Consider the following 25,637-nt stretch of genomic DNA (forward strand, 5'->3'; position numbering starts at 1 on the left):
GTGAGTTCCCTGACACACCGGGGACACATCTTTATGTATAAAAGACATGAAAAAGTGCATTTTGCATGATAGGTCCCCTTTAAGTTGTATCACGTTATTGCATTGATTACTATATTGCTGTAACTATTCCTTATTGCAACCATAAGTAGTTTCCTGCAGAAATCATTTGAGCTTTACTTTATCTCACCCACACTTTTGTTCTTGTTGTGAAGGAAATGGGATCATTTCTGACAGCATCTGGACCGGATCATGTCATTAAGACTTGGACTCGTGTTGCAAGCAGATATCTGCCACAGAGTCCTGCCAACAGGATGAAACTGTGTTTGTTGCCTGGCAACATCAGCTGATTGAAACACACCAGGAAGCTTTGCTGCGTTCAGGGCTGCAGATGATTCACCGATGACAGACAAATCTGTATTTATACGCTCAGGTTTCTGTGAAAGCAACTCTCTGAGGGTCAGCTTCATGCTTTCGAAGAGGGGAACCAAAAAACAGAACAGCATGCAGCATCCATTACTTATATCTGATTGTATTTATACTGCCAAAAATAGAGCATTTTACAGTGTGAATAACACCATTTGAAATGCAGAAAAAGTGTCTATTACGAACTGTAGGTTTTTGAGTCTTTTTGAAATTGCTAAAAGATTTCTGAGATATTCCCTGAGTACTCTGTAAATTGAGCCGGAGAACGAATGAGATTTAACCTACTAACCTACCTACGAGGCCACTTGACAGCATTTTAATTGGAAGATTTTCACTCTGCAGCTCCGCACACAAGGCTACAACTCTTGTGTCACAATGCTGAAGGTTTTCTGGGTTGAACAGAACATCTTCTCCCAAGGCTCAATTCTATAACATGTTTTTTATGAATGCTATGTTTGCTACCTGTTCATACTATTTAGCGGCTAAATACAGGCTGCTGTGGTGTGGGTAATAAGTCTCAGGTATAATATGTAACAACAATTGATTTGCAATAAATAAAGATTGTGGTTCACACATATCAACAAAAGTGCACACAGGGAAAAAGTCAGACCTACTGTAATAAGGTGTAACATCAAAGATCAACAGTATTAGCACGCACAAAGGTTTGCTGCCAACTTGAATCAAGTGTCTTTGATAAAGACTGACAAAATCAAATAGACATAACGCCAAAAACTACGGGGAAACAATGCTCCACCGTTATCAGATACTGCCAACTACAAAACTTCTGTCATGTCCATAGCATGAAAAATGTAACGTATTCTAGTACTGACTTAACGACACTCCAACCAACCAGCATTTTAAATGATAGTATCACAAAACTGAGCTATTGTTCTGCAATAATCCAAAATCAATTAGAAAAATCTCATTGCCTTTTGATTAAAGGAGTCAGAGCAATGCTAACTTCCAGGTTGGCTTACAAAAGTACATCATCATTACATCACTCTATATGCAAATGTACTGTACTGTTAGTTGCAAATCGATTTGTAAAAAGGCTACGATTGCTATAATAGATATATATCTGTATCGCAAATAAAATCAGCGGGTATTAACGGCAACTAGTACCACACCAGCACTAAAAAGCAGATGTTGTGCAGGCATAAGATTGAATGAGACATGTAAATATATTAGGAGGTTTTGTTGGTTGAAATAGATAAAAAAATATGGTAAAAATAAAAGAGATTTATTGAACATGTTGGTGTTGTAACAGAAAATCAAAGCCTGCAGGAATAAAACAGCGGCATGTGAGGGACAAATGAGCACAGCAGGGGGCAAAGAGACGGAGAGAGGTTGTAATGTTGTGAGTTACGACTTTGAACTTTGTCGAACTCCTCGCCCTGGTCAGTGTTTTCACTCTTAACGCCGCCGCCCCCTTTACCTCTGACCCCTCACCCCACGACCTCACAAATGAGCCATTTCTTGAAACCACTCCCCTCTTTACGAGCGTGACTGACCCAGACCTGGGGATGAACCCGACATTGCTCCACACACACACACACACACACACACACACACACACACACACACACACACACAACACACACACACACACACACACACACACACACACACACACACACACACACACACACACACACACACACACACACACACACACACACAGCACAATAAGAGCACAGTTAAGACCTTCTCTCTCTTTTTCAATAGACAACAAGTCACTGCTCTTTCATTAGCATCGATCGTAGCCGTGGGACACGTTAAAGGAATACAATCAGTGGATTTCCATAACGCTCTCTGGGGATCTTTTATAATTAAATGGACCAAACAACATCCCTCTGAGGATTTTTTTTAAGAACAAGACGAACATGTTAAGCCTGAATTTTGTGTAATGATTTGGTGTCATTTCTAATCATAAACAGTAAGCCATTTTATGCCTCTCAATTGGGAGTATTTCAAACTGGCAATTACATAATGTGATGTGAAAATGTGTGTATGTGTCTTTTTTAAGGACAAAACCAAGCCTGATAACACGGCTGTAATAATTGTTGTTTCCATTTATTAACATATTTGGAAACCTTTTTCTTGAACCGACAAACAAGTAACAGAAAAAAACCTAGCTTAAGATCGATACTTACTCGGATGTTAACCCTGCAGCAAAATAAATAAGGGGCTTGGTGATGTTTTACAATTGTTAACACCGCTATCGATCGCTTTTTTAGTGATTAAGCTAATTGAAACACACACAAACAAAAAAGCCAATAGACAAAAATGGCTTCTTGTCCTAATGTAAACAATGCAGCTTAATAATTAAGTGGTTTGGTGTTGAGCTTTCACAGACTGCTAGAACTATGAAAATACATGCATTGATGAATTAATCTTCCCTCTATCAACTGTTTTCTTGTAAATAACTGAACAATTTTGATTTTGGGGCTTTAAAAGTGGTCTTCTGTTGAAGCAGTCACAGCTGGTAAACATACTGAATGCATTGATGAAGAGGGGTCACAAGTGGAAGTTGTTTTGTTTTGATTTGCCAAAAAGCTTGGAAACTATTGCCCTACACTGTGTTTGCTGTACATTGTTCCATCCAATGAAATTTGAAATAAAACAATTGTGAATTCAGCATTCAGACGTCCTGAGTTATTAGCTGATATATTTGGGCATGGCATTTTGTCACAGCAGTGTTAGATGGTTTAAATTGCACGTCTTTGGTGCCAGTGGAAAAGTGGGAGACACTTTTCACTTCTTTTATCTGAGCTACAATCTTCCACCAAACAAACAAACAGAAAGTAAGCAAATGTTGCCTCGGTTCAGTCCAGTTTTTCGGATGTTTCACAACTGATATCTCCCATTTGTTTAAGCACTTGGCATGATGCCCCCACAAAACAAGAAAAAACGTAATTTAACACCAGACATATAACAACCTTGCCATGAAAATAAATTCTTGATAGTAGAAACATATTGCAATACTTCCTATTTTAAAAAACAACATCACCTCACACACTCCATTTCATTCTCTGCTTCACATCAAATAGAAAAATAAACTTACATGCCGGACATGGTAGCTCTGCAGCCCTTCCTCCCTAGCTCTCTTTCTCTCCGTCATTTTCTTCATCTGTCTCTCTTTCTCTCACATCCTCCTACTCATCCTCTTTGTGTGTGTGTGTGTGTGTGGGTGTGTGTGTGTGTGTGTGTGGGTGTGTGTGTGTGTGTGTGTGTGTGTGTGTGTGTGTGTGTGTCTCCTCCGCTAAACTCGCCCTCGAGCTTTCTTCACCCTCTCCCTCTCTGCTGATTGGCCACAGCAGTGAAGTGTGTGATTTACTGGCTCCTTCACCTAACAGATGTTTAGGTGAGCTTCAACACACTCACACACACACACACTCACACACACACACACATATATCGAGCAGTGGTGTAGAGTTATGTCTGGTAGCCTCGGGGGTTTAAGGGTGATGATGACACACACACAAATCCAGGCTAATGTTTACATGTGTGTGTAAAAGGGGTGTGTACGTGCACTGAGGTCAAAGGTTAGGTAAGCCTCAGAGTTGACAAGGCGATAGGATGTGTTAGGGTCAAGACCTCGCATACACACACAGGCGTGCATACAAAGAGGTACACACTACTGTCACGTGAGATAGTTTAGAGTAACAGAAAGAAGAAGAAACTAAAGATGACTGAGTGTATATTGGTGTTGAAGGATAACCGTGATACTTTAAAATGAAATAATGATAATGTTCAGGTTCATATTTGTATTTAGTGTCTCTACTATGACATGTCTCCATGCTTTAATGTTCAAAAAGCTCTTTATTTGTCTCATACTGCCTGTGCTGCAGCACCTCTTTTCACCCTCTGTCTGAAACCAGAGCCCAGTCTGCTCTAATTGGTTAGCTGGTCAGCTCTGTTGTGATTGGTCAACCACTTAGAGATGTCCCGCCCCTAAGCCTGTCACGTACAATGTGTTGGAGTGCTAGCCAATAGAATCGTCAGTGTTACATAGTGATGTCACTATGTAACACTGGTGAGGCGTTTCAGGAAGGGGGGATTTTTATCCTTTGCAGACATTTACATGCACAAAAACCTATATAACAGGAAATGGAAAACTCATATAAGTTAATAGAGCCCCTTTAACAAGGATACAAAAGATGTATTTTGGTGAAAAACACTCAATGTAATCATATTTTTTAAAAGGTCCGTTGTTAGTGATTCTTTGGTTTGTCATTGATCAGATCTAATGTAAGAAACATTCAGATATTTTTTTCAGAGACTAACACTGCGGTTCTGCACTTTACGCCGTGTGGTTAGAGGTGAAAACAAGGTCACAGATGAGTGTGTGTGCAGCGTGTGTGTGTAGTGTGTAGCGTGTGACTTGCTAAATTAAATCAGCGCGAAATTAGGTTAAGTCAGTGTTTTTCTTTGTGAGGGAGAAATAAAAGACCCCCCTAATATACCCACTGCACCCTCAGTACTCCCCAGTATATATTGTTGGCTGTAACTTAAGACCTGAAGTGCAAAGATGCCAGATCTTTTTTTTTAAATCCCAAAATTGGAGAAGGCTTTACAGAGGTGAGCAGATTTGCTTCAGGCAGCGGAGAGATGGGATGCTGATGTTAACAGCTGGCTGCAATTCAACTGACGGAGCAAACACACACACTCAGGCACAAACCTGGAGCTGGTTAACCTTTGTCACTGAATTCAACACACACACACACACACACACACACACACACACACACACACACACACACACACACACACACACACACACACACACACACACACACACACACACACACACACACACACACACACACACACACACACACACACACACACACACACACACACACACACACACACACACACACACACACACACACACACACACACACACACACATTTTTGTTCATTATGATAATATTTATGTCCATCCAACACACACTGAAAGAGGACAAGTTCAAACAAGACAAAGAGGAAACTGCCGTGTCTCTTCCTCTCACACACTCATAACCTACTTCACACACTCCTTCATATCAATGTGTTCTAGCCAGCACTGCCTGTCAATCAACCTGAATGACTTTCTCTCTCATGACCACACACACATCCTGTCTCTCTCACTCATTTCACTTTCACGTTTTTCTTCATACACACACTTTCTTGCATCTACAGATATGAACTCAAACACATTCAATTTCCATGTTAACATGTTGCAGCACAGTAGTGTAATATCAATTAATGGTATTACATAATAGTATATACATAAGTATAGTATACATAAGTGTATAAATAGTACAAAACATCTCCAGGAATTAATTTGTATGATCCCCTCTTTCTTTTTATTGGAGTAAATAGAACATTTAACACAAAAAAACCAAGATATATCAAGTTTTTTTAACACATTTCTTAAGATATCACCCAATACTAAGCATCTGTTGTAAATCCCTGTTATTTGACCTATACTGCATTTTGGATGTTTAACAATATGCAGCTATGGATCCAACTGAAAAGCTAGTCAGTGAGGTAAACAAAGATATTAACATGTAGCCTCCATCATCCTTTTCAATCAAGCCCAGTTTATTATGATTTAGGTGTTAACTTGAGGCGTTTCATTCTTATTTGGCTTCCTGGAAGAAAAAAAAAGCCTCCTTGTTCCTGTCGTATTAATTGACAGAGACATGTTTCTTTCCCACCTCCATCTTCCAGCGGCTCAGCAATTCTTCTTTCCGTCTCCTGCTGATGTAGTACGGATCTCCAGCCTGGAAAGTCACTCTGGGGACCGGCCTCCTCCGCAGCCTGCCAGCCTCAACCTGCACACACACACACACACACACACACACACACACACACACACATACAAAACACTTGTTATATGCATTCTTTTAATTCAGCTTGTACTATAATATAATAATTTTTCGTAAGCAGAGTAGTTTTCTTACCTCTCCAGGGGAGTCGCAGTTTCTGTCGTCTGGCTCGTCTGCAGGAGGAGGAACTATACAGGAAATGGCCCATTTGTACAGATTTAACAAGAGGTTTAATGAGGATCATGGTTTTCATCACTTTCCCCCGGCATCCATATTTAAAGTCGAAAATGCCCTCAAACACTGCAATCTGGAAGTTATTTACACAATTAAAATGTCACGTAAAGTCCTCTTGAAGACATTACTTCGTATAAAGAAGACACTTCATGTTTGTAACTTTTCATATCCTTAGCTGTTGTGTAAAAAAAATGGACATCTTGATTACTGCATAAACGGGCAAAGCCATATTATTTTAGGAATGATATGACTTTGTATAAAATCTATACCCTTATTCTTCTCGGTTTGCTCTAGTTTCCGACGCCCGCGCTTCTTGCGAGGCGAGGGGGAGGGCGCAGAGTCCTCAGGCGGGGTGGGGGGTGCGTTTGCACAGGGGTCAGAGGTCGCCATCTCCTGGGAAACAGACGGAGCACAGTCTAGGTCTGAGAAAACTGCTGCTGGCCCTCGTCTGGACTCATCAAAGGAATAATAACCGTACACACACACATTTACAGGCCTTACACACACATAAAACTTGTGCAAACACACCGAATCAAAGAGCTACTGCAGTACAAGCGCATACTTAATAGTCTGCCCTTGTTAGTACAATGCAGAGCAGGTACGCCCAGCAGAGTGTGTCTGCGTTGGATCAGTATAATAAACGCCAACAGCTCCCATTAACACACACACAAACACACACTCTTATGAGATGAGATGGGGAGTGTAGTTATCAGGGCTAATGATTCATGTGGGAGAAACTCTTAAATTATCCTGAAATTAAATATAAAGTTAATTAATCTTAGAAATAATCATCTTTGAAAATCAAAAAAAGCTTTTAAGATGTCATACTTTTCAAACAGAAATGTTGTAATTACGCGACGCGGTTTGTTTAATTATGCACTCTAACAATCTCCTGTCTCTAATTCAATGGTTTATTCATTAGCTCACTAGCTTTCATGATGCTAAACTCTGATCGTGTTTCCGCTCTGAAAGGCCAGCAGGATTTTCTTCTGTGTGTGTGTCGATGACAGATTTTATTGATGTAATAGAAAGCGCAGAGCCGGGGTGAAAGTCAAGCTCAAAGGCTGCGCTAACGGTAGCTGCGCTAACAAGCCCACAAAGGCTGTAATGAGCAGGTGAGAAGGCCTGTAAAAAGGCAGAGAACACAAAAGGTGACGAAAAGAGCCTCGGGATAAACTTAACGACACCAACACACGCTTTTAACACTGTGTTGTTAAACAGGCGCACAATTTAGATACATATGCGGATGTTTTTAGTCCCAAAACACAGCACTGGATACAACTGTATATTTTGTACTGACGTTTGCCCTTTTGTTCAATAGTTGCAAATAGCCATGTGCATGTATAAGGCCATTTGTTTTGCTACTGAATCAACCAATATAATGAAAGCAGGGTAAACCTCTTAAATACAGCTGTGTTTTAATGTCTAAAGTCTGCATATTGGGGCGACTGTGGCTGCGAGGGAGTGCGGTCGTCTTTCAACCAGAAGGTTGTGGGTTCGATCCCAGCCCATGCAGTCAACATGTCGATGTATCCTTGGGCAAGATACTAAACCCTGAGTTGCTCCCGATGGCATGGCCAACGGTGTGTGAATGTTAGGTCCTAGAGTAAAGTACACTGCTCTGTATGAATGGGTGTGAATGGGTGAATGACATGTAGTGTGTAAAAGCGCTTTGAGGGGTCTTAAAGACTGGATAAAGCGCTATATATATAAGTACAGTCCATTTACCATATAGTTGACACTGCAGACCTTTAGCTGTGTGTTTTTAACACTGCACTTTTTTACAGCGATTGCAGTAGATACTATAGGTCTCCTTAACGTGTGTTTTAACGGTGTAAAAATGTATACATGTTCTAATAAATAGCAGAGAAGCTGCATGTGTGAAAAGATGTTGGGAGGCGTGTGGCGCAGTGGGTAGTGCGTTGGTGTTTGGATCAGGGGAGCACAGGTTCAAACCCCACTGCAGTCAGCATGTCGTTGTGTCCCTGGGCAAGACACTTCACCCCAAATTGCTCCTGTGGGGATTGTCTCCAGTATTGAGTATGTAAGTCGCTTTGGATAAAAGCGTCTAACATGTAACATGTCATGTAATGTTGGGACAAAAGTTTGAAAAAAGAAAAGTGATGTGACTTGATTGGAAAGATAAAAAAGACATTTCTGTTTATAGCATTTCATCCATAAATCTTAATAATTGCAGGAAACATAAAATACACAAAACATTCGAACAAAATTAATAAAAGCAGTAAGCAACTAAAGTCAACAATTCAAGCCAAGTTGTTGAAATCAGTGTAAACTTGCTATGTAAAAAAACAACCAGTAGCTTTGAAAATATATACATTATCGACACATAAATAATAAATTAGCTCACATGGTTTAAAAACTGTGCACACAAAACAAAAATAATGGTATGGATTTACCAAGATGAATGTTTATTTATCATTAATTAAAAATGAGTGCACCAGTTTGAATATCTTTGAGAACACACGGTCTTAATATGAATTGGTTAAACCTCTAAATGAACTTAAAGCTGCATTAAGCAATGAATTACCATTACAGTACGAGGCATAAAGACTCTGACTCTTAGCTAACTTTTAAGCAAACAACTGACTACTTACACATTCAGCAGAAACAGAGGAATCTGGACTCGCAGTCATCTTTTTGGCCACATGTTGAATGTAAATTCAATTCAGCTCCTGAGAGAAATATCTCGATGTCATTGGATTTTCTAAATGCGCGACGTTTCTTCAGCCACTTCACCTTTCCGCCATTTTACGCTGAACAGGAAGTGTACAACTGGCTTTTGTGTGAGTCAATTGTTCACTTCCTGTAGTGAGAGTTCATGCATTTGTCAGGTTTCACTTAGGCCCGTGAACTAAAAGTATTACTTTGATGAGTCTGCACGCTGCAGACTGCACGATACAGAAAGTCATTCGATTCAGTCTCACTATAGAAGGTATTGCTTAATGCAGCTTTAGTTGAATGGACAGAATTGAAAGATTAAGACACATACAAGTAGTCTATTAGCACACACATTGCCTCCTGCATTTACACCGTCTTCTTGTTGTCTTTCACCCTTAAAAGCACCTCCTCTTTTCTCAGCATCTACCCTTGATCTTAAATGACAGACAGTGGAAAGTACCAGACTCTACTCACTAACCTGATATGTGTTCAAAATAAAGCTATCCAACCGTGGGCAGTTTTTTTGGTTGGATGAAACTTTGATGATACTCAAGGGGAGGCAGAAGAGGGAGCAGGATGTGGCGAACAATAAAACAATAGTGCACTAGAAATAGGCAAAATAATCACACTAACCTCAAACAGCAAATTATAATGCATGCAAGGCCAAAATGTTTTGTAGCTGTTTTCAATATCTGTCTGACAGGTGGAGGATACACACATGTTTTTGATATAGTAGTTAAAGTCACGGTAGACATTAATTTTTTTCCACATTATGTTTTGGATGTTACATGACGTCTAAACTTAACGTGTTTAAGCTTTGCTCTGATTTGCATTAAGTCGGACAGAAATAAAATGATTTTCTTTCTTTTATTTGTTTTTGCTAGTCAACTCTAGTTCTTTCTAGGTCATGTGGCCAAAGTAGCTATCCCTTGTTTCTAGATTAACTACATTTTCAAGCTATCTAATAATTAAGTTATTTTTAAGATAAAGCCAGCAGCAACTTCACAAAAAGAGAAAAATCATAAGAAACCTTAAAATGTACCCAAAATTTGAAATCTCTAATGATTACTTTGACCATTTCCTTGCATAGAGTAAGAGTAGAATTAATCAGGTACACAAACTAATGCCATGTCTACTATACAAACATCATAATGTTCATGCTTGGTGGAATTGTTTTCGAGATGAGTTGTTTGTGTTGCTCTTTAATTAAGAAAGAGAGAGAGAGAGAGAGAGAGAGAGAGAGAGAGAGAGAGAGAGAGAGAGAGAGAGAGAGAGAGAGAGAGAGAGAGAGAGAGAGATTTGAGAGTTGCATAAGAACTGGTAAGATAGCAGGGTTTCCCACACATAAACTTTACAAAGTATAATTCGTGAGCCCTTTAGGTTTAATTTTTTGTATCCTTCCGCGAACACGACGGCATCTGCGATCCCTCGCTATCGCGTGAAGGGTCTGCTTTATGCACTCCGCACAGTAACCCCGCTGCGAGGCTCCGGCGAACAGTTCATGAGCGTGCTCACTAGCGCACCTCCCCCCCCCCCCCCCGTTCATAAAGTCAAGAACCCCTCAAAAGGTACGGTTTATTTCATTTTAAGGATGCACACCAAGCAACATCTCCAGGTGCTCCTTTGAGAACCAGGGCAAAAAAGTGATGTGCACCCCTGATTATAATATATATTTTTCATTAATAATGAATTTGCTGATTATTTTCTCAATTTAATATGTTAGAGAATAGTATAAAGCGGTGTGTATATTTGACCCCAGCCCAGGGTAGCTGTGTGTAAAACAGAAGAAAGGATGAAGAAAATATGAGAGTATAAATATATATCCAGTGTTTGAGGATTGCTGGTTGAGTTTACATGTAACTATAACTACAGGAATAAACAAACAAACATTTGTATGAAGAGTAAGTGTAAGTGAGAACTGTTTGACGTAAATTGCACTAATCAGTCAGATTTAACAGACAACATACTTCTCTCATAAACAGCCGCCAACTACTTCAGAGCAAACCTGCCTTAAGTTAAAACACAAATTAAGTGTCCAATTAGGATCAGGGAGCTGCAATAATCATTCAAAAGATGTTTACTTCTGCTCAGACATTTCATTTAGAGCAAAAGCTAGACACCATTCATTGTAGGCTATCTTAAAAAGACATAAGATCAAATCTTATTTCTCTCAGTAAAAATGGAAAATAGGTTGAAATAAGGTCTGTGGTTGACACACATTTAAGAGACGGATCACGTTTTGTTCAGTCGGATAATCTCCACATGTCTACCCTACTTTTATCATTTTCAAATCATAAATCTAATCGATAGATTTATGATCGATAGATTTATGATTCGAGATCATATGGTCCTTATTTCGAGCTATTTTCCAAAATCCTATGGAGAAATTGCTTGCTTTTTTGTCGAGGGAACCGGAAGAAGCTTACTTCCGGGTTTTAGGACGCGTCACTGTGGCACTCTATGACCTTTACAAAATGTGTCAGAAAGTTGGTTGTATCAGTGTTATTTTAACATAGTAGAATATGTTTAAACTAGTAAATACCAAACAACAACACAAAATGGGTTACTGGCAATGTTAGTTGTTAAAAAAAAAAGTCTCTTAACTACATTTTTTCTACCAGACACTTTTGTACATACTCTGGAAACACAGACACAGATCCCAGCATGTTTCTATGACCTCGGTGGTTTGGGAGCAAAACGGAAAACACCAAAAGAAACCAGATTGAGCTTCAGAAAAGCCATCATCAAATGTCAAGTCATGCCTAAGATCTCAGGTTTCACATGGCGGTTCCAGTAATTATAGTTCAGCTTTACTGTGGATAAAATCTAGCTATTAGGGTGCATACAAAAGGTGACTGTTGCTAAGAGGGGATTTTTATGTAAAGCCATAACATAAATGTTGGGAAAGTTGGCAAAATATCTCTTAAATCCTACTGTAACACACACACACACACACACACACACACACACACACACACACACACACACACACACACACACACACACACACACACACACACACACACACACACACACACACACACACACACACACACACACACACACACACACACACACACACACACACACACACACACACACACACACACACACACACACACACACACACACACACACACACACACACACACACACACACACACACACAATTGAAGCGAAGGAAGTTACCGACACCTACTGTCAAAAAATTCTGCCAGAAAGAATAAGAAGCAAAGAGCGTGTAAGGTAAAAGGATGGAAGCTTGAAATCGTTTAGGGGCCATGAAGCTAAACCACTTATCCATGTATGTGTACACAGGTGAGTGTGTGTGTGTGTGTGTGTGTGTGTGTGTGTGTATGTGTGTGTGTGTGTGTGTGTGTGTTTTCTTGAGAGGAAGGTGAATCAGAGAAAGAAAGGCTCACTCCATCGCTGCTATTGGTGTCACTGTCAGCTCCACACAATGGCTCTATTCCTCCATACAATCCGCTGTATGTGTGTGTGGGAGTGTGTGTGTGTGTGTGTGTGTGTGTGTATGTGTGTGTGTGTGTGTGTGTGTGTGTGTGTGTGTGTGTGTATGTATGTGTGTGTGTGTGTGTGTGTGTGGGTGTGTGTGTGTGTGTGTGTGTGTGTCAGCCATAGGTTTCACGGAAAATTGAGTTTCTGATCGCCCAGTTTAAGGGGAGGTTGGGTTCAGAAAGTTCATAAAACAAACATAAAAGAGAGAGAGACAGATAATTAAGTTGGTTGAACAGACAAAAATACAGATTATAGTGTCTTTGTACAATCCTTATTCCTACTATGCTGTACTACTTTTTCCACTTCTACTACTTTTTTACAACTCCAGCTAGTAACACCGTCATTGTACTGGTACCAATAGAGTGGTGCAGTGACGAGTCCTAAAACCAGGAAGTGAGTTCGCATTTTACCACTACCGGTTCCCTCGTCTCAGAGCCAATGGGATTTCTCCATAGGATTTTGGAAAATAGCTGGAAATAAGGTCTGTGGTTGAGACACATTGAAGAGACGGATCACGTTTTGTTCTACGACATTAAATACATCAGCAGAGACCCCACTGGTGATTTCTGAAGAGTTTACGTGTCTGAAAAACGATGGTTGTTAACAAGTGGCTGAATAGGACTACAGAAGTTGTGGAGGACGCTGTACGTCATTACGCCGAACACGTAAACACTCTCTCTAAGTTTGTTTGCCCTGTTCTGCTTGAAAGCAAGTACCTGCCTCCTGCAAACTGTTCAAACAAACGCTTCAACTTGTACAATGTGAAATCTGTATTCTTGAATATCGATCTTAAGTTGGCGTGACGTTGAAGTTGTGCTGCTGTACTCGGCTGTAGTTCGTTTATAGCATAACGTTAGCATTTTGCTTCTGGCGATTAGATTTATGATTAGAAAATGATAAAAGTAGGGTAGACATGTGGATATTATCCGGCTGAACAAAATGTGCATTTATCAAACAGGTTCGTTTTCCACAGACCTTATTTCGAGCTATTTTCCAAAATCCTAAGGAGAAATCCCATTGCTTTTTTGTCGAGGGAACCCATGCGCAGCTTATTTCCGGGTAAATACGTCATCCCTGCACCACTCTCTTGCTACTATAACTAGGGCTAATATTTTACCATAACAACTCTTATTTCACCTAATAATTAATAATACTAATGTAGTACTGTTACTAATACCATTAATAATCCTCAAAAAGTTTTCTAATACTACTAACATAACTACTGCTACATGTAGTACTATGATTGATGGTGCTACTAGAAGTGCAGAACAAACACTAATTTCTATAACATGCAGACCTTTGGTTGCATGAACCATGTGTGTTTTATCTGCAGCCATGTGTGTGTTACTGTATATGTCCATGTGCGTGTGTGTGCGTGTGTGACAGGACCAGCATTTATCCTGCCAGCCTTGTCAGAGCTCAGACATCAAAGCATGATCAGACATGCTCTCCTGCATACATGAAAGCACACACACACATGCACACACACACACATACACAGTAGATAACTCACTACAGTTCACTCGGTATACCTTTCTGTCCAGGGTTGTTTGATCAGCTATATTGACTTGCTGATTCGACCACAGAGTTCAGTCAGAACAAAAACACTATGCCCCACACACACACACACACACACACACACACACACACACACACACACACACACACACACACACACACACACACACACACACACACACACACACACACACACACACACACACACACACACACACACACACACACACACACACACACACACACACACACACACACACACACACACACACACACACACACACACACAAGGTGAGCGATAAGAGGATGAATAGAGAAAGAAACATGGAGGAGAGGAGCTGGCAGAGACCTGAGGTCACGGAGAGTGAACAATTATTTGTGTCATTACTGTAATAACGCAGCTCACTCAGATTATTGCTGCTGGCTGAAAGGTGACTGGAAGGTTGCCAGTTTAAAACCCAAAAGTCGCTTTTACCTCGTCTGAAAGTTACAGTCCCCAATTTCAACATTTGCTCAAACGTAATGACCAGTGATCAATCAAAGCATTGCACAAATTAAAGATATCATTCTTTCGTGAGTCAAGGTCTCCCAAAACATGTTTTCTAAATGCTAGCCCCAATACAAATACAAAAAAAGTATGTACGGTTACATTTGAACTAATTTCAGCGGTGGAGGTTAATTTTTCTGGCATCCTTTGTTTTATTTTCCAAATACATTTGACTTACATATTTTAATCCTCTCAGAGTGTTGCTTGCTTAATGTGCCACATTCTGAGCATAAGCCATTATTTTAAAGATCACAATGTTATGATAACCAATCAAAAATATATGGCCAGAGTCTTATTAAATTAATTCTAATAAATCTTATCTTAAAACCCTCTTTAAAATCCTCTTAAAGCAAAGTGGAAACAGCAGGAACTTTATACGATAAATGTGGGGAACGGTGCCAGACAGATAAGTGAAAAAGATGACAAAATGATATGGAAATGAAGCCTACATGTTAAAAAGAGAGAATATGCATTGACTGTAAAGCTCTGCAAAACAGTCAATGCAGAGGGAATCCCTTAAACTAAAATATACTGCTGGTAAAAAGAAAACAAGTCACAATGTACCACGTAAAAGCAGAGAAAAGCTGCTGCGAGATGTCAAGTGCTCTTTCAACACACTCATATGTGACAATTATTGCAGTAAGTGTGTTCTCAGATTGATGTGTTATTAATAAAAGCTGGGCTAACTGCCACTGAAGCAGCTTGCAGGTGTGAAACCATAATGTGAAGCAGAGTGTTGCATGCTTTACATATCTTTTCAGGGGAGGCGGGGGGGGGGGGGGTTGTATAGGTGAATAAGGTGATCAATCACTCTGTGTGGAGGATAAAAAAAGGCCAACGAAAGCCTGTAATTACAGTACTCACAGGAAGCAGCTGTTTGCGTTTCCTGCCGGGACGACCCACTCTGCGCTTGGTGCGGGGACTCGCTGGCGTCCCCTCCTCTGGACTGTCATGGTCTGCTCCATCTTCAATCTGGACAATTACAGAGAAGCATCGTCAAACACTGAGCCAATCCAAAGACTGTATGAAGCTATAATTGGTGTCAATTAAGTCATGATTCAGGGAGATGTGGATAACAAGCAGTTACTGAAAAACAGGATGCAATTAAAACATATTGTAGCATATAATATTTTTTTAGAAAGACAAATTACCTTGTCTAGTGACCTAGCTCTAAAGGTTCAAGGTTCAAGGCTTTTATTGGTCATGCGTACATAGCTACAGTGTAGTTATGACGATGAAAATCTTAGGTCACAGGCTCCTCCAACAGTGCAACATAATAAAACAGAAAAAATTGTGTAAGTAAATACAAAAAGAAAAATAGTAAAAAAAAGTGGAATAGTGCAATAAGAGTCTATATGCTAGTGATTGAATATCATATATTAGATAAACAATTTCTAAATTGCAGCCAGATTAATGTTGTGGATGTTGCTTCAAAAGTGCAGGTGTTTAACAGTCTTATGGCCTGTGGGATGAAACTGTCCCTGAGTCTGGTGGTTTTAGTTATAGTGAATTCAATTTTGTATACTAATGTTTATAACCGTAAATACCGTTCATACTGAACATACTTAACCTCATTTTATCTGTCATATTTCAATACTTAGAATATATTATACTTTACACTGTACTTTACTGCTCCTTTTTGCATTTCCTGGTTAGATGCTAACTGCATGTTGTTGTGTCAGTACTTGTAATCTGTGCATTCACAGGAAGGAAGTCTACTCTAAGAAGATGAACCGATGACCATTTTAAAAACAGTATGTTAAACTTAGATCTCAAGATTCAGCTGAGTTATGATGAAAAAAACAAAGACATTCAATTTAGATCATTATTTGCGGTCCAGTGAAAACCTTGATGACATAATACCTTTTTCCTGCGCGGCCTTGTATCGATTGCTTAAGTGAACCTAAATAAACTTGTCTCAGCAGTTTGTTCCTTTGCTCGTATCACAGCAGAGACAAAGTGGTTCGATACAGCAGAGATTAGAATAGCATCGGTGTAATTTTACAGTGTATTGCAGACCATTTACATACATTTACATTTAAACCTATATAAACAAACTACAGGAAAGGAAAAGCCCCAAAAAGCAGTATAGGGCCTCTTTAAATATATCTGTACACATTCAGACAAGGCCCTAAAACTGAGCTGCTTCCACTACTTCTACTTTGTTTATGTTTCCTAACAGCGCCACTTCACATGTTTTAATGACTGTAAGATACAGTGCACTCTTTTGTTGTATGTATACTGTAAAAGGAGAGCCTGTCATGTTTAATATTATAATAACATCCGCTTTTCTCTACTGTCTTTTATGCTATAATCATTTCGTCATCGGTCTGAACTCAGAGTGAGGTATTGTGTTCCCATTAATGTCTTCCTCTCTCTCTGATGGACCCAGTATTGCGGTGACAGTGGAGTGGTTGCTAAGGTGAAAGAAACTGCTTAGCAACTGTCTCCGACCGGGCACCATGCTGACTAAACATTTGGATGTCACTTCCCTGACGATCAGCATAGCAACCAGTTAGAACGGGGTAATGGGCCCTGAGCCTCGACTGCCTGGTGTTTTGTCCATATGCCTGAGTCACGACGCACACTACATTTACAAACACATAATAACAACGGAAAGGGAGTCAATTATGTACTAAGAGTGGATAGTTTAAAAAATAAATCTAGAAAATTAGGAGTCTATCTCATATTCTATATATATATTCTGTGTCTTATCATCTGATGTTAATTTGGACAGCAGTTACAAAACAAATGTGGATTCATGTATGTGAAAACATTAGGAGGCTATTAAGAGATATAAACATCACTTTAAAGGGATTGTGCAATTATTTTAAAGGAGGGTTGTATGAGATACGTTTCCATAATCAGTGTTTTCACTACAGTATAAACCCCACGATTGTTGAGAAAAATCAAAGAGGAGCGGCAGAAAACGAATCAATGTTCTGCTGTGGATGGGTGCATTAAAAGAACTTGAATAATCCACCCTTAAAAATCGATATAAGTGTACACCATATACAAATATTTGTACGGCTTTAACTTGCCGCCCGACCCTAATTCGGATATCTATGCTATACGCTCTTATCATTATTATTATTATTAGTAGTAGTAGTAGTAGAAGCAGCAGTTGTAGTAGTAGTAATAGTAGTAGTAGTAGTTCTAAGCAGTAGTTGTAGTAGTATAAGTTGTAGTAGAAGCAGTAGTAGAAGTAGTAATAGAAGCAGTAGTAGAAGCAGTAGTAGAAGTAGTAGTAATAGAAGCAGTAGTAGAAGCAGTAGAAGTAGTAGTAGTAGTAGTAGCAGTAGTAGAAGCAGTAGTAATAGCAGTAGTAGAAGCAGTAGTAGTAGTAGCAGTAGTAGAAGCAGTAGTAGAATCAGTAGTAGTAGTAGCAGTAGTAGAAGCAGTAGTAATAGCAGTAGTAGTAGTTCTAAGCAGTAGTTGTAGTAGTAGAAGTTGTAGTAGAAGCAGTAGTAGTAGTAGCAGTAGTAGAAGCAGTAGTAGAAGCAGTAGTAATAGAAGCAGTAGTAGAAGCAGTAGTAGAAGCAGTAGTAGTAGTAGCAGTAGTAGAAGCAGTAGTAATAGCAGTAGTAGTAGTAGTTCTAAGCAGTAGTTGTAGTAGTAGTAGCAGTAGTAGAAGCAGTAGTAATAGAAGCAGTAGTAGAAGCAGTAGTAGAAGCAGTAGTAGTAGCAGTAGTAGTAGTTCTAAGCAGTAGTTGTAGTAGTAGAAGTTGTAGTAGAAGCAGTAGTAGAAGTATAAGTAGTAGTAATAGTAGTTGTTGTAGTAGTAGTAGTAATAGTAGTTGTAGTAGAAGCAGTAGTTGTAGTAGTAGTAGTAGAAGTAGTAATATAAGCAGTAGTAGAAGCAGTAGTAGAAGCAGTAGTAGAAGTAGTAGTAGTAAAGAAGTACTAGTGGTTTTACTATTATTATTTGTATTGTTGATGTTTGTTTGATTTGTTGACCAGGGTGTGACAATGTTTACACAAAAATAAAAACGAATTACAAGCAAAAACAAATTGTACCAAAGGTAAAATATAAACCAACAGAGTTGTAAAACCACTAAATACAAAATCCCTACAAGAACAAATGTCCACACAAACAAACGCTCACTGGCCAATCTGTCCGAACATCTTTGGTCTATTTCTGTCTCTGCAGGTTATTTCAGGCTGCTGCAGTTGCTAGGCAACCAGACTGCAAACCAGGCGAGCAGCAGACAGCTCGTCCTCTTTCTCTCCTCCTCATCCTCGCTCCGTCTCACTCCTGTTTCCTGTGTCTCCCTCCACCTTTGCTCTCTGTTTCTCACTTTGAATCCACCACTCAACTCATCAATAATGGATAAGGTTGTCAACAAAACAAATACTACACTTCAAATGTTGCTCGCAGCCATACAAATACACGACAATTAAACACATACAGTAAGTAGCACGGAAGATGTCACTTTTTGCTAAAATAATAATAATTGTACACATCCATCTGCATTTAATGCTCTGATTTGATCAAATTCAAACAATTATGGAGTGACAGTTAAACGACAAATTGATCATTCTTTAGCGCCATCCTCCCCTGGTTATTGTAATAATACTGACGCGATTTAGAAGAAATAATAGTCAAATATACAACAACAACAACAACTACGGCTTCTTGTGTTTCAGAGTTGGTATAAACAACGTCATACTCTCTGTCAGGATACTGGGGGCAGGGGTCACAAAAGGATTGTGTAGCTTTTACAGCTGCTAAACCTACACCAATACACTAAAACACAGTAAGAGACACCTTGTAATTCTAAAAGCAAAATGCGTTGCTAACATCGCTGCCAAGCAAATAGCATCTAAGTGCTCCTGTTCTATTTGCATGTATTACAAATTGGAACATGCAGATATTTGCTTCAAAACTGGCGCTTTTCTATGCCAATGATCATCATTGACTTACATATTTTAATCTTCTTAAAGATCAGCTCTTATAGCTATACGCACTGACAGCAAAGTTATTAGCATTTTCAGAGAGTTGTAGGAAGGTAACTAATGTGAGCTCCCTCAGCTTAACGTCACTCACCATCATCGTAATTATTATATACAAGCATCAATTATTTTAGCTATCTAAAGTCTAAAGAGCAGTACATTTTGGGGTGTTTGAGTTCAGTAGGCTCACATCTCATGAGCAAAGATTCTTGCTAATGTAGTAAACATCCCAAGATCTCTCAGATAGACGAAATCAACATGTTATGAAGTTGGAACACTACATACTCAATTGGACGTCGTACCATGTGTGAATAGTTTGTTATCAAGCAGTTTCAAACACACCCTCTGACTCTCTTCAGGCTTTTTTTTTTTTTTACTGTTTGAGAGTTCAGTCACAGGAAGTTAAAAAAACAAGAAAAAAATCTTTAAAGGGAAACTTTGTACTTGTTGGCTGTTTGCCAGGCGTGTGAATGTGGAAGTAAGGCGGCTCTTTATATAGCAGCACCATAGAATCAACTTCAAACTTCTCACAGATTTATTAAGGCTGCCCTGGGCTCGGGGAAATGAAAGGAGCCCTTTTTCACTCAGTGTATGTCAGACCATTTAATGTGTGTGTGCTCATTTGTGTGTAAAAGAAACCCTGCTCTCGTCTCACCTGCATATGGTCGCGTGAATGTGTAGAATGCAGAAAATCCGGGTGTGAATGTAAATAAATAACTCTTAGTTTAACTATTATAGACACACACACACAGACACATTGTTCTTTGCCAGCTTCTCTGTGTGTGTTGGCTAAAGAAATCTCTCAACTGCCAGATAAAGCAGTAGTGGAGGTAATGATAGCTGTAGTAAATGTGCTAGAGGTTGTAATAATATATGTGGCTTTAAAATAGCTGTAGTAGTAATATGATATACGAGAAGGAGCAACAACAACAGTCATATAAGTAATGGTAGTGACAGCAGAACAAGCTGAGATAGTAGGACCTATTATGCTCTTTTGAGTTTTCCCTTTACTCTGTATTGTGTTGTATAGGTTTTTGTGCATGTAAATGGTCTGCAAAGGCTTAAATCCCAATAATCCACTTCCATTTACAACCCTATGCACAAAGGGACATGTTTTATATTTAATGCAAAACTATTTGATGGATGATGTTACAGAATAACAAGTTTATTATGAGCCACAATCGAAACGACTCAACAGTATATTATCTTCTGTGCAATCTACGCAACTGTACAACATGTATGAAAATCTCAGTTTAAGAATATTTGTTGGGCTTTTTTTCTTGAATGGCTAGACTACTTTAAAGGTCACCTATCATGCTATTTTTAGGAAATAGCATCGGTCTCAGATATATAAAAAATATATAAAAAAACATGTCTATGAAGTGTTTTGCTCAAAACACCAAACAGATCACCCATTCTAGCCATGCCTCATATCCCTCTATTTCACTTCCTGTTTCAAAAGTGCTGATTTGGGGTATAAAGCTTTAAAATAAAAAAGAATTGATCAAAAATAAAAAAAGGAGGGGGCTGAGCTCATGCGGGACCCGGCAGCTACTGTCTAAACTAAATACTGCCGTGATGAAACGCCATATCATGGATTATCAAGGATTATTTCTGAAACAGTATGGAGCTCAAAGGCTTTCTCTCTTGCCGGTTATACCACAAGGTGAGTTCCTTTTTATTTCCTGCTTCTTCAGACACATGCTCTCCAGTACAGGTTAGCTCTGAGTGTTAGCGATGCTAATGTAAACACTGACCATATTACGTCCAAAACAGTTGGGCATTGTTTCTGATAGCAACTTTCTGATAGGGCCGTGGGTCCACATTTCAGATATTACGTCATATCGGACGCAAATCTGGATCAGTTCCGTTGTAGCCCCGTTTTTAGAGATTTGGGTACGGAGGAGAGAGGGTTTTATTTTCTGACGCTGCGTGAGTTCCCTGACACACCTGGGACACATATTTATGTATAAAAAACATCAAAAAGTGCATTTTGCATGATAGGTACCCTTTAACTTTGAATACTTGTTATAACATTGTATAGGGTTTTGAGAGTGCAAATGAGGAAATGATTAGTGTTTTTTGTGTTTTATTTTTAATAAATCAATAGCTAGTCATTTTAAAACTAGCACATTTCAAAAAGAAATAAATAATTTGTTATTAAATGTGCCTTTTTAATCGTAATTCTGTTTAAGGATGACAGGTATTTTCTGTACATTTTAGTTTAGAAACTAGATAAAGCCTTCTGAATAAAAACAACAGATGTTCGTATGCAATTGATGTATGGTACTTAATACACATGTACATTCATGGCCCTAACTTAACCCCTACATATATTTATGCTAATGAGTATTTTTATTCCTGCCGTGACATTAATTGTTTTAGTGCTGTGAGTGCTTTGATGTAAATAGATGCCATTGTGTTGGCACCATCCTGACACCATACATCACTCAAGTAAATAACCTTCTCCATTAGTTGTAGAAGTACTTGTGCTCGCAGCTGTAGTGATACATTACTTCCCACTGTACATTAATAATAAACTCTCTCTCTCACCACATCAATGTTTGTGTCGTTCTCTGGGGTCTCGGGCGGCTCGGCGGCTGCAGGACTGTTGGACGGCATGGCTGAGAGAGGATCGGTGAAACCACGTTTGGAAAGTAGAAAATAGAGCAAATCAAAACATGGGAGGGTCCTTCAGAAGCACCAAGAGCAGCTTCATTCAATTTGTCCGTCTTTCTATCTGTTGGACGATCACTGGTTCTCTCAGTCGTCCCCCTTTCCTAAAGAGAAATAAAACACATACAGCATGTAAATAGTGGATCTACTGTAAAAGGAAATGTGTCAAGTTTAAGTAAAAAGCCTCGAGGATAAGGCTATCAAGGTCTCTATGAAATGTACTTGATGGATGGACCCCTGCACATGCAGAGCAGAAAATATTCAATTTCATGGGTTAACACACATTTATGCACACACACACATACGCACAGGTGTCCTCAAAGGAATCTGCAGGGATCAGGGCGGCTTTCAACATGGCTGTCAGAGTGTGTGATGGATGTGGCCGGATAAAACTGTCCCATATCATTAGATAAAAGGGCTGCGGGTAGTAAACATTTCCAAAATCTAATTAAATTCCCTCAAACAGGACGCAGATTTGTTTTTAATTACTTTATAAACAGGGGGAAATCAAATTGAAGCTTTTTTTTTTAAATCTTGTTTTGGGCCATTTAAATCACAACAGATTTTATTTTGGGCTAAGCAATTGCCCATTGTTACTCGTTGAGGGCTGCAACCAGTAATACCAATAATAGTCCTTTTTCGGTACCACTTTACAATAAGACTACCCTTATAAAGTGTTTGTAATTCATTTATTAATTAGGTTGTGAACACTTTACAAATCATTAATAAGCTTTTATAAGACATGAGATAAACAGGGAAACTGTGACCGGTTGCTTGCCAAATAGTGAGCCCACATTCCTCTGTACTGCTAAGCCTTATATTGGCTACTTAGCTTACTTCATCATCAGCCAGCATCCTTGGTATCTGTTGTTTACCGAGTTGACTCTCGCTAAGTAGCCAATATAAGGCTTAGTCATCTTGCCAAATAGTGAGCCCACATTTATCTGTACTGCTAAGCCTTATATTGGCTACTTAGCTTACTTCGTCTTTGTCATCAGCCAGCATCCTTGGTATCTGTTGCTCACTGAGTTGATTCTCGCTAAGTAGCCAATAGGTGCATCTCACTTTGGTTAAATGGATTCCTTGCGTCCCTCACTTGCGTCGTTTCCCTGTGACTAGTCCCTCCCACCAGGGAAGCATGGAGAGATGCAAGGAAACCACGAGAAGCAGGGAAATTAGTTTTAAGAGCAATGGGACGTCGTTTCCTCCGGAGCGTCACGTGAAGCGACGTCTGTTTGTGATGACGCCGCACAGCTGATCGTCTGACCAGATGCTTAGTCATCTTGCAAAATAGTGAGCCCACATTTATCTGTACAGCTAAGCCTTATATTGGCTACTTAGCTTACTTCATCTTCTTCATCAGCCAGCATCCTTGGTATATGTTGCTCACTGAGTTGATTCTCGCTAAGTAGCCAATATAAGGCTTAATCATCTTGCCAAACAGTGAGCCTGTGTTGACGTATGAAAACTATGTTAGAACTGGTTTATAAATGGTTCTTAATGATTAATAAAGTGTGTACAACCTAATTCATAACCTAATTAGAAACCCTTTCTGAATCCTTTATAAGGGTAGTCTCTCTTATTTCTACAACAGATATTCAAAACAGACAGGTAACATAGCGATGCATTTGTGAAATGCGTGCAACAGGTCCCTAGCTTAACAAGTAGAACAATGCAGATATATAATTGCTTCAAATGTGTTGGGTTTGATGGCCAAGGCACATTCAAAACAGGTGGGTTTTCAGTCTGGGGCAGAAGATGTGTTTACTTTCTGCTGTCCTGATATCAATGGGGAGCTCCTTCCACCATCTTGAACCCTTTAACAACTTTAAACATTGACTACACTTTTGTTCTTGCTCCAACATAATCGGTTAAGTGGACATAAAACATAAACAGATCACAATTAAAACACAAAAGGAGTTTAAAAAGCTGTGTTTGCATGTGCCTCAAAAGAAAACTTGGATCTCAGCAGTGATTTGGATGTGAGCACAGTGTGAGTGCAGCCAATAAGTCTGGCTTTCCTCAACATGTATTGTACAGTATGTCACTCCCCATGCTGTGGCCTTACATCACCTACTGTTAAAACAACAGGCAGCGAGCCAGGGTTACCAGAGGAAAGACATACAGGGGTGTAAACTTTGCAGAAATGGGTGTACAGTATCAACCCTACACCCTGCAGGAAAACCAATTCCTCCAAGTTCTGCGTATGTAGGTCACCCAGATACCTCTCTCTCCTATAGTGAGTCTAAACACACAGATGTAAATTGATTGAGTCGTCATGCAGCAGTGGTTTAAATTAGACCATGGAGAAAGGCCCGAGCAGAAGCCTGTGCTGGTGGGAGGGGAAATGATTGCGCAGAGAAAACGCTTTAGAGGTGAATCAAGGTAATGACAGTAAGGCAGTGGTGACACAAAGAAGTAGGTGGTTTGTTTTTCAAAATAAAAGCATTACATTTTTCATTTGATTTATTGTCTTATTTAATTAACTAATTATCGGGTTTCTTTTACAGAGCGGGATATTATTACTTGAGACTTCATTATAAAAATATGTTTATTATGATATAGATACATGTATACAGGTGTTTTTTTAATACAAACTCTTACTTTCCAACTTCAGATCAGAAAGTATTGCACGGTATGTTTTCTGAAATGTCCCCAGGCACATTTCTAATCTTTCTCCACAAATACTGAATCCTTTATTTGTCTATTTATTGAATTGTTGATGGCATAAAAGTGGTGAAATTAATGTGTGAAATCATTGGGATCAGCAGAAACAATACCCATCCTGTTAGATTTTGTTGAACGTGTAAACTTTGCAAAAGTCCCTAAAATCTACAGAAATAATTCAGACGACATGGACTCAAATTAACTCCTAAACAATTGATCACAACAAATAATCCAATTAATTTTAGGTTATCTATTTTATTCATTGTAAGGCGACCTTACAATATGAATCCCCCACAACTATTGTTTGATGACTAATTGTTTAAGTAATATTTTAAACCAGTTAGAGCTTTTCAAATATTAATATTTGGGCTTTTAGTGAGATAAAACAAGAATACTGTCTGATATGCTACACATCAAAATATAATTATTAGTTTAAATAATCTTTAGCTCCCTTGAGGGTTTTATCAATCACTTCTATAACATTGAAAGTTGGGGACTATTTATCAAGCACTTCTATAACATTGAAACTTGTTAAATGTTTAACAATCATTTCTTGGATACCTATTTGATCAAACTGCTTAAAATATTTTGATTACACAATCAGCAAA

General features: G+C 39.1%; 1 protein-coding gene across 5 annotated transcripts in view; it reads right to left on the minus strand.

Moving 5' to 3' along the window:
* LOC117486998 (DNA (cytosine-5)-methyltransferase 3A-like) overlaps positions 1-25,637 on the minus strand; it is a 52,494-nt gene that overhangs the window by 26,049 nt on the left and 808 nt on the right. For 3 of the 5 annotated variants that reach the window (XM_034135624.1, XM_034135623.1, XM_034135622.1), the window contains exons 2-6: positions 22,240-22,466; positions 15,598-15,705; positions 6,743-6,866; positions 6,375-6,427; positions 6,129-6,245 (exon numbers count right to left, since the gene is read on the minus strand). In XM_034135624.1, coding sequence (XP_033991515.1) covers positions 6,129-6,245; positions 6,375-6,427; positions 6,743-6,866; positions 15,598-15,705; positions 22,240-22,308 — 471 coding nt within the window. In that variant the 5' untranslated portion in view covers positions 22,309-22,466. Of the gene's footprint in view, positions 1-6,128; positions 6,246-6,374; positions 6,428-6,742; positions 6,867-9,088; positions 9,242-15,597; positions 15,706-22,239; positions 22,467-25,637 lie in introns of those variants that run through there. The other 2 variants (XM_034135625.1, XM_034135626.1) reach the window with 2 other exon arrangements.

This window comes from Trematomus bernacchii, unplaced genomic scaffold (genome assembly GCF_902827165.1).
Source record: "Trematomus bernacchii unplaced genomic scaffold, fTreBer1.1, whole genome shotgun sequence".
NCBI classification, from domain to species: domain Eukaryota; kingdom Metazoa; phylum Chordata; class Actinopteri; order Perciformes; family Nototheniidae; genus Trematomus; species Trematomus bernacchii.